The 19882-nt window shown below is 41.0% G+C and overlaps 1 protein-coding gene across 2 annotated transcripts in view; it reads right to left on the bottom strand.

Moving 5' to 3' along the window:
- Nucleotides 1-10134: 10134 nt before the first annotated feature.
- The window catches only part of JARID2 (jumonji and AT-rich interaction domain containing 2), a 265758-nt gene continuing 256010 nt past the window's right edge, over nt 10135-19882 (bottom strand). For both annotated transcript variants that reach the window (XM_077492225.1, XM_077492224.1), the window contains 4 exons: nt 17949-18079; nt 16668-16851; nt 14381-14488; nt 10135-10734 (listed from right to left, as the gene is read on the bottom strand). In XM_077492225.1, the coding sequence (XP_077348351.1) occupies nt 10534-10734; nt 14381-14488; nt 16668-16851; nt 17949-18079 (624 nt within the window). In that variant the 3' untranslated portion in view covers nt 10135-10533. The remainder of the gene's footprint in view (nt 10735-14380; nt 14489-16667; nt 16852-17948; nt 18080-19882) is intronic.

The following is a 19882-nucleotide window of genomic DNA, read 5'->3' as shown; positions in this document are numbered from 1 at the left end:
TTTTTTATTTTCCTTGCATGTCCCCCCTCGGATCTACAGTGACTTTGCTCTGCAAGTGCACTTGGAAGTAAAGTGGATTTTCCTTTAGTAAATAACCCCCCCCCCCCCCCCCATGTGTCTTCCAACTGACATCAGTGTAATGCCTTCACTTTGATAAAAAGTGCACAAAGGATTATTCATTCAATTCTTCCACCTTGCGATAACCACCACCATAATAAAAGGACGTACTCTTACCAGAGCGTATTGACCATCTATTACGGGGGTCAAATAAGGCTTGTGCATCCTATATGTTCCATCCACGCTTGCTTTTCCACATCAAAGAACAAGAGGAAGTCACCTCTGAGCGGTACTCCTCCGATCCCAAAGCAAGATGTACAGTGGGATGTGTCAATATAAAGATAAACGCTAATAGTGTAAAAATCCTTAAAAATTGGCTTTAAGTAAGGTATAGCATGTCATTAAATGGGTAAATCATCCTCGGTCCAAAGATGAGGATGTTGCTTCAATCCAAATGCGATGACCGGAGATAAACCTTTTACTTCCTATTGGTCTATCTCCTGTCATCGCATGTGGATTGAACCAACGTCCTCGTCTTTGGACCAAGGAAGTATCTGCCTGTATTTCTCAGCATTTGAAGACTTACCCTGAGCAAATCTCCATCTCCATTTGCAGAAATGCAGCCCCAAACTTGCAAGGAACCTCCACCATGCTTTACTGTTGCCTGCAGACACTTATTGTACTGCTCCCTGGCCTTTCATTGAACAAACTGCCTTTTCCTACAGCCAAATATTTCAAATTTTGACTCCTCAGTCCAGGGTACCTGCTGTCATTCTTCTGCACCCCAGTTCATATGTTTTGTGCATAGTTGAGTCACTTAGCCTTGTTTCCACATTGGAAATATGGCATTTTGGCCCCAACTCTTCCATGGCCAGACTTCTCTGGTCAGCAGGTGCACATGGGTCCCATTGGCTTCTGCCAGTTCTGTGCCGATTCCACTGATGGTCATCTGATGTCAAAGAGAAGTAAGCATGGGTCTTTCTTCTGCTGCATTAAGTTTCCTTGGCTGACCACTGCGTCTATGGTCCTCAACAGTGCCCATTTCTTTGAACTTTTTCAAAAGAGCTTGAACAGTACACCTTGAAAACCCAGTCTGCTTTGAAACCTTTGGTTGAGAGAGAGTTTGCTGATGCAGTGTGCTCAGTCTTGCCAGGGTGTATAACTTGTGATATGAAATGGTCTTCCACAATCTCACCTTAAGAGTAGAATTTAGCTGTTCCTCAGTTATAAGCCTCCTACACAGTTGTTTTTGTTTCAGGTAATGAATGCGTTTTACCCTACATCTGAAATAGATTAACCAATTACACCAAGCAGGTGCTAATAATAATCGTACACCTGAATCTAACCCTACAAAATCCCTGACTTTGTACAAGTTTAAGAACTGATGCTGGTTTGAAGCCAACACGCCAAATATTGATTTGATTTGGACTTTTCTCCTGTTCACTCACTTTGCATTTTGTTAAGTAAACAAAAAATATTTTTTTTGAAAGCATTGTTACTTTACAGAATTTCTTCACACTCGCCTAAAACTTTAGCACAGTGCTGTATGTAGCAGCAAGGAAGGTTTCCCTCTCAAAGTCCTGCACATTTCAATTTTGCTTATGCTACTTAGTAGTGATGGACGAACTTCCGACGGGACGTTTCGCGAAAGCGAAATGCGAACGGACCCAAACGTTCGCGAAACCGAACGTTCGCCGCGGGCCCCATTGACTTCAATGGGAGGCGAACTTTGCAAACCTTCATGTCGAATTTGCGGCCACGTGGTAATTATTAGGGGGTAAAACGTAGTCCCACCATCTGGACAATGACATAATACATGTATGAGGTGAATTTGGGATCGATAACTACAAGCATTTTTATTTTATTTGGGAAATTGTTCTAACAATTCAGGACTATGGAGCTAATGAAGGCAATGGAGGAGAGGGAAGGTCAGGGACCAGGGTAGGCAAAGAAGAGGGTGCAGGAGATGATCACCAGCAGCGTGACATACCGGAATGACACATGCACCGTGATAGAGGCATCTGACAGCAGCACCGTAATACAGAGCACTGACAGCAGCACCGTGACATACAGCGCTGACAGCAGCACCGTGACATACAGCGCTGACAGCAGCACCGTGACATACAGCGCTGACAGCAGCACCGTGACATACAGCGCTGACAGCAGCACCGTGACATACAGCGCTGACAGCAGCACCGTGACATACAGCACTGACAGCAGCACCGTAAGCAGCCCCAGGAGGAAGTCAGCACAGCACAGGGATGGTGTGATCCCCTCATAATAAGAACCCCCAGGAGGAAGTCAGCACAGCACAGGGATAGTGTGATCCCTTCATAATAAGAACCCCCAGGAGGAAGTCAGCACAGCACAGGGATATCATAAGCAGCCCCAGTAGAAATATGACACCGCTCAACCTCTTCAAAGAGGAGGGTAGGGGCATATAGTACGGTGTGCTTTTTTGGGTCAAGGAAGTGAGCAGACTGTACGTCAGTCCCTATACCGCTGAAGGACTGCTGCAGTATAGGGCAGCGGTCAGCAGTGGTGCACGTCAACCCTATCTATTGTGGACCGATAGCGGTCCTTACAGAACAGCAGACTGTACCGCACTCAAGCCTATGTACCGTAGCACCCTATACCAAGTTACCAGTCCTTATAAGAACTTTTGTGGACCAAGCAGGTTGTGTATTAGTGTTTAGCAGACTGTACGTCAGTCCCTATACCGCTGAAGGACTGCTGCAGTATAGGGCAGCGGTCAGCAGTGGTGCACGTCAACCCTATCTATTGTGGACCGATAGCGGTCCTTACAGAACAGCAGACTGTACCGCACTCAAGCCTATGTACCGTAGCACCCTATACCAAGTTACCAGTCCTTATAAGAACTTTTGTGGACCAAGCAGGTTGTGTATTAGTGTTTAGCAGACTGTACGTCAGTCCCTATACCGCTGAAGGACTGCTGCAGTATAGGGCAGCGGTCAGCAGTGGTGCACGTCAACCCTATCTATTGTGGACCGATAGCGGTCCTTACAGAACAGCAGACTGTACCGCACTCAAGCCTATGTACCGTAGCACCCTATACCAAGTTACCAGTCCTTATAAGAACTTTTGTGGACCAAGCAGGTTGTGTATTAGTGTTTAGCAGACTGTACGTCAGTCCCTATACCGCTGAAGGACTGCTGCAGTATAGGGCAGCGGTCAGCAGTGGTGCACGTCAACCCTATCTATTGTGGACCGATAGTGGTCCTTACAGAACAGCAGACTGTACCGCACTCAAGCCTATGTACCGTAGCACCCTATACCAAGTTACCAGTCCTTATAAGAACTTTTGTGGACCAAGCAGGTTGTGTATTAGTGTTTAGCAGACTGTACGTCAGTCCCTATACCGCTGAAGGACTGCTGCAGTATAGGGCAGCGGTCAGCAGTGGTGCACGTCAACCCTATCTATTGTGGACCGATAGCGGTCCTTACAGAACAGCAGACTGTACCGCACTCAAGCCTATGTACCGTAGCACCCTATACCAAGTTACCAGTCCTTATAAGAACTTTTGTGGACCAAGCAGGTTGTGTATTAGTGTTTAGCAGACTGTACGTCAGTCCCTATACCGCTGAAGGACTGCTGCAGTATAGGGCAGCGGTCAGCAGTGGTGCACGTCAACCCTATCTATTGTGGACCGATAGCGGTCCTTACAGAACAGCAGACTGTACCGCACTCAAGCCTATGTACCGTAGCACCCTATACCAAGTTACCAGTCCTTATAAGAACTTTTGTGGAACAAGCAGGTTGTGTGTTAGTGATTAGCAGACTGTACGTCAGTCCCTATACCGCTGAAGGACTGCTGCAGTATAGGGCAGCGGTCAGCAGTGGTGCACGTCAACCCTATCTATTGTGGACCGATAGCGGTCCTTACAGAACAGCAGACTGTACCGCACTCAAGCCTATGTACCGTAGCACCCTATACCAAGTTACCAGTCCTTATAAGAACTTTTGTGGAACAAGTGAGTTGTGAATGTTTAGCAGACTGCAGCAGAAGGGCAGCAGTCAAGTATAATATCCTTTCTATATTTGGAAGAAAGAATATTATACATGTACAAGCCTATTACTGTACCACTGATACCAGTCCTGAAAAGAACCTTTGTGGAACTAATAATAACAGCAAGTCTTTAAAATTACCCTCACTGCCTGACAACACTGCTTCCTTCCTGTCCCTATACAAATTGGCAAAAAAAGAGAACGATTAGTGGTTACTGGAACAGCTCTTTTGTGGACCTTGATAGTAACAGCTAATGATGATGATGATGATGATGATGATGAAAGACTAATCTGGCTGTCCCTGTAGCATACACCGTCCTTTCCCTTTCTCTAAACTAACAAAAGACACTCAGGCTGCTGCAAGAATCAGCAGCACAGCAAACCTATCAACACCTAACACCTATACCAGTCCTGAAAAGAACTTTTGTGTACCAAATAGCTAGTGGTTTATCTCTCCCTACTCCACACAGGAACCTGTCCCTATCGTAACAGAAGAAAGAATGTAAAATGGCCACCGGATCGGGTGTATTTATAGGTTAGGGGGAATGTCCAAGTGTCCATGTGCTGTCATGTCTCAATTGGCTGTCCTGTATCACATGATAAACGTGTCACCAAAGGTTAAAGTTCTTGTATACATTAAACACGTAAGTCCGCCGCGGCGAACGACGGAAAAAGGCGTTCGAACGTGCGGACCGCGAATGTCGGAAATTCGCCGCGAAACGACCGCCGGGCGAAACGTTCGTCCATCACTACTACTTAGTAGACGGATGCCAAAGAATATGAAGTTATTTCTTAAGGAGAACTCGTGACATTTTATGGTGTAACTGCAATACTAGTTTTCAATAGCAGGTTAGGCTGCATGTAAGATCTAGAAACACAGCTTCATATCTTAACCACTTGACTTCCGAAAGTTTTACCCCCTTCATGACCAGAGCACGTTTTGCCATTCGGAACTCTGCTACTTTAAGTGGCAATTATCGTCAACTGCACGGTCATGCCACACTGTATGCAAATTATATTTATATAATTTTTTTCACACGAATAAAGCTTTCTTATGGTGGTATTTGATTGTCTATTTTTTATTCTATAAATTAAAAAAAAAAAAAATCTGTAGATGCTATAGTGTGATGGCAGTGATCAGAGACTTCTACTTGGGAGGGTGTAATGGGGGGGGGGGGGGGGGGGGGCAATCTGACACCAACAGACACTGGCTAGGAGGATCATTAACTGACATGGATGGCTAGTAACAATAATACAGTGATCAGTTATAATACTGTACTAATGACACCGGCTAGGAAAAGGGGTTAAAGCGCCGTTCCACCCAGAAATGGAACTTCTGTCAGCAGCTGCAGTATTTGTAGATGCTGACTTTTTATTTATTTTTTAGGCGGAACTCCGCTTTAACATCTAGGGGCAATTAAGGGAACCTGTGTGCCCAACAACGTATAATGTGTGCTGCTTTTACTTTCTGACCTGGCTGTTTTTTCTCCCTGCTTTTTAGGGAGAACAACCATATCGCTGTTCCCTGTACAGAGTTTTGTGTTTTTGTAAACATGGGACACCTGTGTGTATTTGGATACGGCCGATCAGCAGTTGTCAGCAGAAATCATAGTCTGAAATCTGCTGCCAAACTTGTGCTGTGCCTAATCACAGCACAGGTCACGTCAGCAGCCTGCCACATGCTTGCAGTATATTTACTATGAGCAGTTGGCAGGTGGTTAAGAGAAGATATGAACCATATACTGTATATTATTATGGTTTAACTTCTATATCAGATTTCAGTTTATACTCCTATGTTTACCACTGGAAAGCATATTTAACAGTAATCATACATTTTCAGCAGGTGCTGTTGCAAATTAAATCCATAATTGCGGTACCCTGTCTAATGCAAACTGGAAAAATCAGACTATACAATATATTGGGTTTCCTAGAAATCCCCAGTAATTTTTTATGTTAGTTTTTACAATTTTTCACTAATACAGCAGAACTCTAGGTGGATAACAAACCAACAATAATCCCTGAGCTCAGCACAATATATACATTATATATATATATATATATATATATATATATATATATATATATATATACACATTATATATATATATATATATATATATATATACACATGCATACATACACACAGTATCTCACAACTGTGAGTACACCCCTCATATAATATTTTATTATATCTTTTCACTGAAGAAATTACACTTTGCTATAATGTAAAGTTGTGAGTGTACAGCTTGTATAACAGTGTAAATTTACTGTCCCCTCAAAATAATTCAACACACAGCTGATAATGTCTAAACCGCTGGCAACAAAAGTGAGTACACTCCTAAGTGAAAATGTCCAAATTGGGCCCAATTAGCCATTTTCTCTCCCTGGTGTCATGTGACTCCTTAGTGTTACAATGTGTGAATGGGGAGCAGCAGTGTTAAATTTTGTGTTATCGCTCTCACACTGGTCACTGGGCAGTCAACATGGCACCTCATGTCAAACATCTCTTGGAGAACCTGAAAAAACAAAGAATTGCTCCACATAAGGATGGCCTAGGCTATAAGACGATTGCCAAGACCCTGAAACTGAGCGGTAGCACCATGGCAAAGACCATACATCGGCTTAACAGGACAGGCTCCACTAGAACAGGGCTCACCTTGGTCAACCAAAGAAGTTGAGTGCACGTGCTCAGTGCCATCTCCACGTTGTCTTTGGGAAATTGACGTACGAGTGCTGCCAGCATTGCTGCAGAGATTGAAGGGGTGGGTCAGCCTGTCAGTGCTCAGACTATACACCACACACTGCATCAAATTGGTCTGCATGGCTGTCATCCCAGAAGGAAGCCCCTTCTAAAGATGATGCACAAGAAAGCCCGCAGTTTGTTGAAGACAAGCACACTAAGGACTTGGATTACTGGAACCATGTCCTGTGGTCTGATGAGGTAAGGTAAAATTAATTTGTTCAGATGGTGTCAAGCGTGTGTGGCAGCAACCAGGTGAGGAGTACAGAGACAAGCGTGTCTTGCCTACAGTCAAGCATTGTGGTGGGAGTGCCATGGTCTGTGCAGCCAGCACTGGGGAGCTACAGTTCATTGACGGTACCATGAATGCCAACATGTACTGTGACATACTGAAGCAGAGCATGATCCCCTCCCTTCGGAGACTGGGCCACAGGGCAGTATTTCAACATGAGAACGACCCCAAACACACCTCCAAGATGACTACTGCCTTGCTAAGGAAGCTGAGGGTAAAGGTAATGGACTGGCCAAGCATGTCTCCAGACCTAAACTCTATTGAGCATCTGTGGGGCATCCTCAAATGGAAGGCGGAAGAGCACAAGGTCACACCCACCAGCTCTGTGATGTCATGAAGGAGTGGAAGTGGATTCCAGTGGCAACCCGCGAAGCTCTGGTGAACTCCATGCCCAAGAGGGTTAAGGCAGTGCTGGAAAAATATTGGTGGTCACACAAAATATTGACACTTTGGGCCCAAATCAGACTTTTTTCACTTAGGGGTGTACTCACTTTTTTTTGCCAGCGGTTTAGAGATTAATGGCTGTGTGTTGAGTTATTTTGAGGGGGCAGCAAATTTATATAAGCTGTATACTCATTACAATGTAGCAAAGTGTCATTTCTACAGTGTTGTCAAAAGATATAATAAAATATTTACAAAAATGTGAGGGGTGTATTCACTTTTGTGAGAGAACATATATAATTCGTTCTGCACACCTGTGACCTGTTTTCAGCTGACAACGGGCTAATGTCTGCTATCAGTTCACATCACAGAGCTGGTCCAGGCTCTGAAAAGATCCACCCAGATGCCTGGACCAGCAGCTGGCTCAGCCTCTCAAAGCTTGAACCAGCCGCTCCCGCCCCTCCAAAGCCCAAGATTCCAGTGAGCACTGGAGGGGCAGAGCAGAGAGCCGGTGACTGGCAGTCCCTGGCTCTCTGCTCACTGAAGGCTGAGAAATGAGCAATCAGCGGTGTTTGACCTCTCAGTTCTCAGTGGTGTTTGATAACTAAGATATCAGTCTTAGAAGTGATAGGGGACCGATGCTGCATCCACCCAGGTGAGCACTTCTCTTTTAACATGAAAGCCAACAAGAAATACAAAAAAGACCCACATACATGAAACAAAAGGAGAACACTACACTCAAAGTATTCAAAGCATATTGTTTTTATCTGATTGCATTTACCGTAACAATAAAATAAAAATAATTTACAGACATGAAAATTCCCCGTATCAACAATGTAGAATTCTTAACCCCACCTAGAAAAAAACAACAAACCATCCAAACCTGAAGGAGGAGTATAGGTGTGTCTAAAAAGAAACAAACAGATATCCAAAAAGTTTGTTTTATTTATTAATAAACCTTGTTGTACAAACCTGAAAAGTAAACAAAACTGGCAATAAACAACATGGAGTCTTTCCGTCACAAGGAAAGAGAGCAGAGCAGTGCTAATAAATTAAAGGTCAATCTGTAAGCTGTAGTTTTCAAAGTTTACCGTCAAGAGGGAAAAAGCACACAGCAAGGCCATAAAACTGGACAACCACATTTGAAAAAACACTTGACTCGGTTTATGTTATTGTTAAATATTCAAAAAACAGTTCAGTCTTCTGCAACGACAACCAACAAATTGTATTAAAGGACACTCTCCCAATAGTTACCACTGGCGAGTTCAGTGCAATATGGCTAGCTACTTTTTTTTTTTCTTTTTTTTTTTCTGATTTCGTTCAATTGAGAAACAAAGAACAATTTAGTGAAAACATTTTCCCTTTTTTGTTTTTAGTCCCACACATACAACCAGAAAAAAAGGGGGTAAAAGGTTACGCCATTGTTTTTCATTTTAGTTGTTCAGTGATATAAGCAGCACTTATATATATATATATATGTTACAAGATTAACCCTGTAAGCATCCAAACCATCGGATGAAGAAACTGAAATGTAAGGCTTTTTCTTCATCTTTTTTATTTTTCACCGACCCCTGTCCACCCCAATCCCCAAAAGAAGGCTCAAGTATTTCAAAAAATTTACAAGCATATGTACAAAGAAAAAAAGGTTTGTGATTTGTAATTTTTCTCTTTTAAGCAAGACACGGAGCTAACAAAGAAAAAAAAAAAAAAAAAAAAAAAAAGAGACAATGAGGAAATCAATTTTCACATTCACAAAAAAGGGAAAAAAATAAAAAATCAGACCCTAGTGGCTCTTAAAGGTGATCATTGAAGTGATTCCATCTCTAACACAGGGACCAGCACTGTACATAGCAGGAGCCTGTGATGGAGAGGAGGGTTGAACACAGAACAAAATACAAATATATATATATATTATATTAATGCTGATTGTGTGATGTGTTGAGACAGCAGTGGAATGAAATGGAATGTTAGAAAGATTGCACATCTATGACATAGAAGCACTTCTGGCTTCAACAATATATATATTTATATATATATATATATATACTTTAAATTTATTTTTCCTTTTCTTTTCCAAAGGATGCTATTGAAGTTTTTTTTTTTTTTTAACATTTCATTTTTGATAAAGTAGCCAACAGCACCAAAAATAACAGAATGGATTCCTTTTGAAATCAGGCACAGTTTATAATCCCCTCAACCCTCCCAACCAGACCCCCCCCCCCCCCCCCCAACATGTGATTTTTCGCCAGACAGGCATTGCTTGAGTTCATTTTCCTCTTCTCCTTTAACAGATGCATAGAAATGTGCTGGTAACAGAGAAACTGCTTTCAAATCTCAGCATTATGCCTCTGGTTTTGTTTGTAGTCCATCATAAGCTGCCAAACTATCCTCCATTTTTTATGGTTTTTGTGTTTTTAATTACTACATTTTAAATCCTAGTTAAAAAAAAAAAATACGAAAACAAAAAACAAAAAAAACAAAACAAAAAAAAAAAAAAACTCATCTTGCACATGACAGAATGAGATTGCCAAGAAAGAGCGGGTTTGTTCAAGTTTCATTTTTCTTTTCTATAGAAAAAAATGCTCCCTTGACTGGATAAAGAAATACAATGGAAAAAAATGCACCTCAAACATGATAAAAATGTAAAAAGCCTTATTCACACAGTTGTCAAGGAAGGCTTGTGTTTTTTTATTCAGTCTTAACAGGCTGCAGAGAACAAAAAGCTAAAATCAGAAACAGTTTTAGTTAGCCCCCTCAGACTGTCATAAAACAGTGACTAGACTGCAGAGTCAAAAGTTGAACTGCAGTGGCAAAAAAAAAAAAAAAAAACAACAGTTTAATGCTAAAACAAAGTTACTTTTCTAAAAACCAGAAGAAAAAAAAAAATCTTCTTAGAGCTAGTGCAAAGACAGCCTGCATTCTACAGCAAGTACTCCAAACTATGGTATAATTATGAAAAAAAAATAAAAAATAAACATATATATATATATTTATATATATATATTTATATGATCAGAGAATTGAGGGTTGGCATCTTCATGATGAATATGAAGCACTTTTGGATAAACTGACAGATGACAGTCTAGATGATGGCACATCAAGTGTGGCTCTCTTCCTTGGTCCTCTTTTTGGTGTAGACTTCGTGAGACAGTTCTCAATGTTGTCGTTGTCGTCGTTGCTGCAATTGTTATCAGATGCCTTCCCACAGATCTGATTGACCAGACTAATTATTTGTTCCTGAAAAATCAAAGCAAGGAAATATGTTCAACAAGAATTTTACCACAATAAAAACATTAATAAATATGCACACATTATTTCTTCACATAATAGGAATGAGTACATCACCGGTAGCAATGCAGCCTAGAAAGGATCCAAAATAATGCAATACTAACTCTCAACAAGATGTGTTTGCACCATCTAGTGGTTAACAGAATGAAAGTCATGAAAATCATTAGGTAGATTTTCTTAAGCTAGAAGGGAGATTTGTTATTTATTATTTTATATATTTATAGATACTTATATTGCACCACCAAATTTACACAGAGCTTTACATATTTACTATACATTCACATCAGTCCCTGCCCTCGAGGAGCTTAAAAGTAAGTTCCCTAACTCACATTCATGCATACACATACTAGGGCCAATTTAGACAGGAACCATTTAACTGACCAGCGTGTCTTTGGAGTGTGAGAGCAAACCGGAGTACCCAGAGGAATCCCACGCAGGCACAGAGAGAACATGCAGACTCCAGGCAAGGAGTGCTATGGTCAGGATTCAAATCAACAACCCTAGTGCTAACCACTTAGCCACTGAGGAAAATACTGTATGCAGCCTGTCATAGCCAACCTCCATATGAATGTAGCTAACGCGTTTTGGGAGCGCAGCACCTTCCTCAGATGCTCCCTCGTGTTCTGTGCATTTCCATGCCATGTGTTTATGGCCTTTTGTCAGTTGCATTTTGTGAGTACCCATTTTTATTCAAAAATGTCTTATTATTAAATTATCTCTAGTAATGCACTAGGGGTGCGCGCCTTCCATTTCTCTCTAAAGTAAGCTGGGTTCCACAAGCCCCCCACCCAAAGTGACTCCTGTCAGTTTCCTTTAAGCATCTCAGTACCGAAATTTTTTACCCCTTCATTACCAGGCCATTTTTAAGTGTCTTTATGACACTGTACACCCAATTTCATATAGAGATAAAGCTTTATTTAGGTGGTATGAACAGCCAGCCAGGTCTGGGAGGGCGGCATTCGATGTCCTCCCATGATGATGCCCACTGAGGCATGTGAGCAGCATGCTCTGTGATCGATGTGTCCTTAGGACACTGTGTCCAATCACTGCTTATCACAATTTAAACACAAGCCGGTTATTGGTATTCCTTTCCCTGACAGTGTGAGGAGAGGAGAGCCAATAACCAGCTTGTGTGAAAGGGACATCTAGACTGTTAATCAGGACGCTGATTAGAAGTGCCCACACATGCTGCCAGTGTTCACCAGCATTACCAATCAGTGCCGCCCATCAGTGCCACTTACTAATGATGCCTATCAGTGCAGCCTCATCAGCGTACACCAGAAAAATTACCTGTTTGCAAAATGTTATAACAAATTATGGAAAATAGCACCAAAAGAAATCTCTATGTGAAAAAATGCTAAAAATGTAATATGGGTACAATGTAGCATGTCCGCGCAATTGTCATTTAAAAGGTGAAAGCTGAAAATTGGCCTGGGCAGGAAGGGGGTAAAAATGCCCAGTAGGCAAGTGGTTAATAACTAGGGATTTTTTTTTTTTTAACTACACAAAGGAATAAAAAGACTAAATTGCTTGGAAAGTGGATGCTTCAAGGTGATCTGACTTTTTGCCACCAATTTTTAAGAAATGAAGAAACATGTTGGTATACAGGGGGGTTGAAACATGGCACTTGGTAATAGAGCACTAGTTACTGTTAACTGGCCAGTAAGTTACACATGACTGGTCACAGCGATCACTTGGTACAGAACACAAAGACTTTATACCTTTTGCCTGTCAGCAGCTGTGTTCATTCAGTGTTATAACACACCTCCTTCTAAAAATGCCAGGTCCCCGATTGTCTTGATCAACCTTTTACTTAAATACTTGAGTTTCTCACTTCTGAGTTCACTTGCTATATATTTGGCTGGTAACTCAAAGTAATGAAGTCAGGGTATCAGTATGACAGTCAGGGAGGTCAGGGGTAAGCAGCCTAAATACTTCCTCATGATACACTTAACTTTAAGATTAACATTACATTTTCCAAAGATGAGGGCTTCTCCTCCAAGACTTAGACTGGGAGGGAATATTGGCATCGATGAACACAGAACAGAAATGGGAAGTCTTTAAAAAGACTGTATGCAAACTCACTATAAAATATATTCCCATGGCAAGAAGTTTAAAAGCCTGAAAATAAAACCTATGGAGGCTCTGTCAGGGCTGGCTTAGCCCTTCCTTCTCTGGGCTGGCCGCTCAGCTGTTGGCTAATTGCCAGCTCTCTTCTCTCTCCACAGTTACCAGCTGTTCCTGATGATGCTCGTCTGACCTGCCTACTTAAAGCCTTCCAGCTCACTTCACCTCTGCCTTCGCCTTGGTCACATCACTAGAAACCATCTCCTGTGGTTTGTTTAAAGACTGGCTTGCTGACATCCCTTCTGGCTCCTTATCCTGCTTGCTGTTGCTCTACTTGGATCCCTGACTTCTGGCCTGGCTGATTACCCGATCTGGTTACTGGACTCTGGCTATGCTTGACTACGCTTTTTCTATTTCCCTTTTATTTTTTTTTATTAATAAACAAGTGTGATTTAATTGTACTTCTGTCTCAGCCTGATTCATGGTTTCTGACAGGCTCACAGCCAAAGTTAAAAGAGCAATAAGAAAAGAGCTTTTAAAAAATATACACATGAAGTTACGCTATCATCATTTAAACGTTACAATATAAAACAATATGTAAAAAGGAAACCAAGGCCGCAAAAATTCAAAACAAATGACAGATTGCAAAAGATAGTAGGATAAACCCCCAAAAATTCTTCAAATATATGAATAGTAAAAAGGTCAGGTCTAATGCATGTAGGCCTTTTACAAAATAATCTAGAGAGGGTGACTGGGGACAAAGAGAAGGCAAATGTATTAAGTACCTTCTTCTGCTCTGTGTATCCATAATAGGGATGGTATTGACACAGCTCCAAATGATTCACAATGGCTCAACATTGATATGGTCCAGAAATATTTAAACAGAATAAAGCACCTGCCACCAGATCCTAAAGACTTGAGCTCTGTCGTTTCAAAGCCATTGTTTCAAATGTTTAGGGACTCTTTAATGACTGGAATAGTAACACTGGATAGGTGTAAGGCCAATGTGGTGCCTATATTTAGAGAGCAGTAACCAGGCAGAGGTACATGGCAAACAAAGCAGTATCCAGGCAGGTGGCAATGAGTCGTCGGTGAAGAGATCAGTGACCAGACAGGGGCAGGCAGTGAAGAGTACAGTGACAAGGAAGGGTAGCTGGTGAAAATCAGTGACCAGACAAGGGCGGTTGGTGAAGAGACCAGTGAAAAAAAGGGGTAGGTGGGGAAGAGGATCAGTGACCAGACAGGGGAGGTGGTGAAGCGATCAGTGGCAAGAAAGAGGCAAGTGGTGAAGAGATGAGCAACAAGGAAGGGGCAAAGTGTCAAAGAGATAAGTGATCTTTGTCATAGGAATGTCTATCGTTTCATTGCCTCACTGCTCAAAGAAACTAAATGCATGTAAACCAAACTATACTTGCCTGTAAACCTGTATATAATAAGGAACACCAGTGTTTAGCAACTTATGAATATTTCTAATTTAAAAAAAGTACTTCGAACAATGCATATTTTCACAGCAAAAACATTTAGTTACCTCATCATATCGATACATCAGCTTTAATCCTCGACATGACTTCTGCTTCTCCACATGACGTAATGCACATTCCAGGCAGAACACAACATTCTCATTCTCCTGCACAACCTTTGATAAGGAAAAAGACCAAAAACAGTATTAAATGCAAGAATACAAGCATGCCCGACACTAGCACTGGTCTGTTTAGGAAACTAGGATGGAGCGAGACCTGTACTTTACTCGCCAGTGGCCCTAAGGCAGTGGTGGCCAAAGTTTGATGGAGATGCTTGCGTTCTGCAACTGACTCCTCTAAATGACTCCACACATTCTAGAAAATGTATTTTCAATACATTTATTATCAATACTCTATATGTGAGGATGTAAGCCTCTATAGATATTTACAGCCATCTACACTATAGAGAATCTGTAAGCTAGTAGACCACAGCAGTATCAATGTTTACTGCAGATTGTCTTTACTTTTTGTGCACCAAAGATGAACTACAAAATATATGAAACATCCTTGTATCAACACAGCGGAACACACGAGTGTCCTCTAGCAGCTATCAAATATGTAATCTGTCACAAGGCATTGCAAGCCAGCATCCCATCATGGTCTAGGATAGCCTTCTACATCAAGTACTATATAGAAAAAAAATAATCTGCACTTGTGTGTTATCAAAAGTAAATACAGCAGCTGTGCACTAAAACCTAAATTCCAGGTCAATCAAAAATGTATGTCCTAAAAGTGCAGCGCTAATTAAAATTACCAAGTGCAAAACCCCCATATATGACATGGTGCAAAACCTTTGAAGTGAACAGAAAATCCAATCAAAATATTATTCAATCCAAAAATGTCCTTAGGCAAAAATGCAAATATATTATATTCATAAAGCGCAAAGTTCATAAACAAGATGATCCAGCTCAGTGTCTCGATGGCATGGATGGCTATAGCACTGGCTATAGTGGAGAGATTTACAGCCAGCAGCATTTTTTGTTTTATATGCAAGTGCACTGATTTTAAAATATAACAGTTGAGACCATATTACACTATGAGGAGTCTCCCTGTTTTTTTACCCATTTTAACTCTGAGGATTCATCCATCGACCCCATCTGAGATGGTGAGCTGGATGGATCATCTTGTCACCATAAGGGGAACACAGTGAGGCTGGCGGGGGAACATTTCCGGATTTCCATCTGAGGATCAGAAATCCCAATAAGCGCTGAATGATCTTCCTGAGTAAGGAAGATTGCTGGTGATCTGGTAAGCCCCCATCTGATTTATGGTGAAGGTTTCAGAACGGTGAATGTCTGAGAACAGAGTCGTCAGGATCGATCTATCCAGTGTGGGACACTGGCATGCATGAACTGTTTGCACAAGAGCACTTTAGTGACATTTTGCCCTTTTGCATAAGGACATTTTTGGATTGAATACGATTTTGATTGAATTTTCTGTTCACTTCAAAGGTTTTGCACATGGTAATCTTATTTAGCGCTGCACCCTTTAGGACATGCATCAAGTAAGTGACTGATAATAGACATCATATAAATGAATTCAAGCTTCAGATCGCAGCTGTGGATTTACATGAAGTGGAAATTGTTGCTCCTTTTAAATTATCTCATCTTTCCCTATAAATCTGTAAACACAAGAAAACATTGTATGTTTTCTACAGAAAATACTGAATTAACCTTAAGCTGGCTGCATAAATTTGCCCAATAATTTCACCTTTTTCCCCCCTAAGATTACCATTGGTAGGTTTATGGCATAGCAGCAATTCTGCTGTTTATCTGTTGGCTGCAGAGGTATCTGTACTGAAATGTACAAGTCATTCTCCATCAGCTAGCTGGCCATGTATGCACTGTGTGAATAGGGGGGAGGAACTAATTTTGAACTGCACTGTATTTTTTCACAATGACCATTCTTGGTCCTACAAGGTGTGGACAGGTTACACTTTGTGGTACTGACATAAATCTATTTTTGGAGTTTTGCTGTTTATCCAAAAACGAATTCTAGGATGAATGCCAAGGGCCTTTTTGCGCCCATACAGATGCAAAGGAAATACATTAAAAAGCAAAATCTAGCCACACTAATATAATAATTCAAAATGCAGCAATTAAATTATAGAGCACTGAAAATCCACAGTGTTAGCAGCAGAGTGCTTAGTTACATTTCCCAAGCAGCATTGTCCAAAAAAATCTCTACGTATGTTTAGCACCCCAGTGAATCTCCTTGCAAATGAGACTTAGTAGGTCAACTTCGTTTGACAGTTTTGTCAATAGGTCCTTGTCAGCATAGTCTTCACTTACTCACCATGGAAAGATAACAGAGGTGCTGGCATATTTGACATCTCCTCTCTGAATTCTCCAACTGCAACCATTTCCGAGGTTTCTTCTTCCCATCTACAGTTGAGTTGCTGGTGTCGTGACTTCCGTATCGTGCAGAAGAGTGGAGACCCGCCTCAAAGAGCTCCTTTCTCTGCCTCAACTCTGTATCCCTGACCAACAAAACAGCAAGTTAGAAACTGCATGGCCCGCCACTTAACCGTGACTACAAAGCTCTTCTTCTCTTTGTAATGCAGGGTAAGTGACACAACAACAATATTCACCTAAAAAGGGAAAGTATTTGTTAACAGCATTCAGCCTATATGCATACAGTTCATAATTATTTTTTTTGTATTTGTTTTGATTTCAAACAAACTGCTTTTATGAGAACGGAGAGATGGGAGAAGTTACAACATATAGTTACGATTATTGTTCATCAACAGGTACCCCATTGGCCACAATAGCTATATAGTAGACAAAAAAAACAGTATTACAGGTGAAACAGCACCATATCATACACGAATACCAGTAAGCATTGTAAGTGCATGTAACCGGTTGAGCTGGGCAATGCCTCTAATCTGAGCAGCGCTCATTCATTCATAACGGTGACAGATTTTGGAACCTGTCTGGCCATAATGATTGGAAATAAAGGGGTGATTTTGAACAGCACCAAGTGCTAAATGCACTTGGTCCCCAGGGAGTAGAAAATGTTTAAAATGATGGATCTTCTTATGATCAAGCATTAATATTATATTTAAGGTTCCAACTGGTTTACCTAAAGGAGGAATTAGCAGCCAGCAAAAGAGAAGAAAACATTTAGACCTTATGCACACTGGGCATTTAGCCCCACTGATGCATTAGAGTCCAGAGTTTAGGTGCGAGTGGAAAGAACAGATACACTGTAAAGCGCCCCTACCAGCAGCCTGTAAAAGTCTATGAAAGGCTGACAGCTGTTATGGCTGGACAATGCACTGAGTGCTTCTAATATCTCAAGCAGTATACGCCCAAGGACAAATCAGACTGCTTGTGTTGCGAGCATTTGTCCCTGGCAGCATACTGCCATAAATTTTACCACTGCTTGGTGACCCGTCCAGCTGCAGCAGCTTTCAGCCTCCCAAAGTTTTACAGACTGCCAGCAATAGGGCTGGACGTTGCACCTGTGCCTTCCACCTGAACCTAAATGCCAGAGCTCCATGCACTGGGGTGCACTAGTATGCATTAGACCTTAAAAAGTCACAGTGAACATATACACAGGCCTCTTTTCTATTACCTGAGCTCTCCAAGCAGAGTAGAAATGACACCCAGAGTTGGACTGTTTTCTTTTTTAGCCTCTGCTGTTGCAATTTGATATAGTAATTTCTCCATAGAGAACGGCTTTGCTATGTGTCGATGTTTCATTTCCTGTGAAAGAGACATTTATGTGTAAAGCAGGTGGAAAGTTTGCAAGGAAGAAAAAGAAACATCAAATGTTGTGCACTAAATCTTCCTGATAAGCAGTTAGCAGTGGTGTGCATGTGTGAGTAAGCTATCTAGATATAGCTTACAAGAGTCATTATTCCCCATATGTAAAAATAGCATACATATGATCAAGTATTTTCTTTCCTTTAACTGCATGCAGCAATGTCAAACATTTGCGCATGGAAAAGTTAACAGTTTCAGGTAGAGGACATATTTTAGTGCCATATAGTTTCAGATCACACTTAGTGTTCTGGAAACACTATACATGATGAGAGGTAAGACTCTTGTCTCAGTTGCCATAGTCCTAGGGTCTGACAACAGTAAAGTAGCAAAATGTCTCCCTTTGTGTGGTTTGTCTGCAGGGTAACTAGCTCTCTGCTGTCCTCTTTCAGTCGAAAAATTTGTCCATAGACAGACTGTATACAGATTATCCATCACTTCTGTAGTATGTATAGCAGCATCTGTGTACACTGTTATAGGTGATCTATCCACATTATACTACTGTGAAAACACAGGAGGTACCACTTAACATGAAAGAAGAATATCATTGGTAATAACTGGTGGTACCGTCTTTCAATACTTTTATGAAGAACTTTAAAACGCAGCATACCCACAGCAAATGGATTATCTATAAGCCATATTGAGTTAATATGCAACGCATCATATCATATATTCAAGGTTGGGAAAAGGAAGTGGATAATACTTCTACACAAAACCATACTGACTGTATCCTGCTCCTAGCACACAAAGCATTGATATCCAACATAATTCAGGAAACGTGTTATAAGCTTCTTACATGTTACAAAACACTGGTCATGCTACAAAAGATGTATCCTCAGAGATCACTAGTATCGTGGTTCTGCAAAAGCACAGGCGTACCCTGCTATACTTTTTCTGAGAATACCCTGTTCACACTTCATTATGGTTGTAGTCCAGGCACTATGCTGCAAACTTACTGAGGTCCCGATTAGTAATGCCCATATGACTTTCCTGTTTTACATAAAACACTTCCCAGTCAAGAAATAAAAAAATACACTGCTAATCCACCTAGTAAATGCTGCCAGAGCATGGATTCCTATTCCATGGAAATAGACTTCCTCTCCTATTTTGACACAATGATTTTTGCAAACTAATGAAACCATGCAAACTGAAGATTTATGGTGATCTATGGTTGAAAAAAAATATGGTATTACTTGCGAGACTTCTGTGCCAAGCTGGAATAACATTTTCATCTTTACAAAACCTCACTTGATTATATTTCTCCTTTATCGTGGCACTAACTTTGGTCTTCTCTTTACATTTTCAATTTGGAATCCAAAGCTATACCACTTTCCTTCTTCCGCTGCAGGCCAGGGCTGATCACTCTCCTCTTTACTCTTTCCCCTCCCCTTTTTTTCTCTTTCCCAAATAATTTCCCCTTCTTCTCATTAGTTCTTAAAACAGAGGGATACACCTTCTATGCTTAATCTTTCAACAATTATAAGCCTTTCTGGTAGAACCGTCAATTGTACTGCGTTCCCCTTTCCATTGTATGGAACTGTATCTGCTCTGCTTAGCTCTGTACATTAAGAGTTTTCTTAAAATAAACAAGCTTATTAAAAAAAAAAAAATGCAGGAGCCAATGTATACTTTTAAGAAGTCAGAAAAAAATCTTATTCTCTTAAATTCTCCAAAAATTCTACTGTTATTTTCAGTCACAGCTTGCCTAAACAAAAATTAGACTAAAGTATCTCAACATAAAACATC

The sequence above is a fragment of the Lithobates pipiens genome, unplaced genomic scaffold (genome assembly GCF_037356315.1).
Source record: "Lithobates pipiens isolate NorthernLeopardFrog02 unplaced genomic scaffold, aLitPip1_a1.2 Scaffold_19, whole genome shotgun sequence".
NCBI classification, from domain to species: Eukaryota; Metazoa; Chordata; class Amphibia; order Anura; family Ranidae; genus Lithobates; species Lithobates pipiens.
Note: the sequence above shows the minus strand (reverse complement) of the source record. Positions and strands in the feature narration are given on the sequence as shown.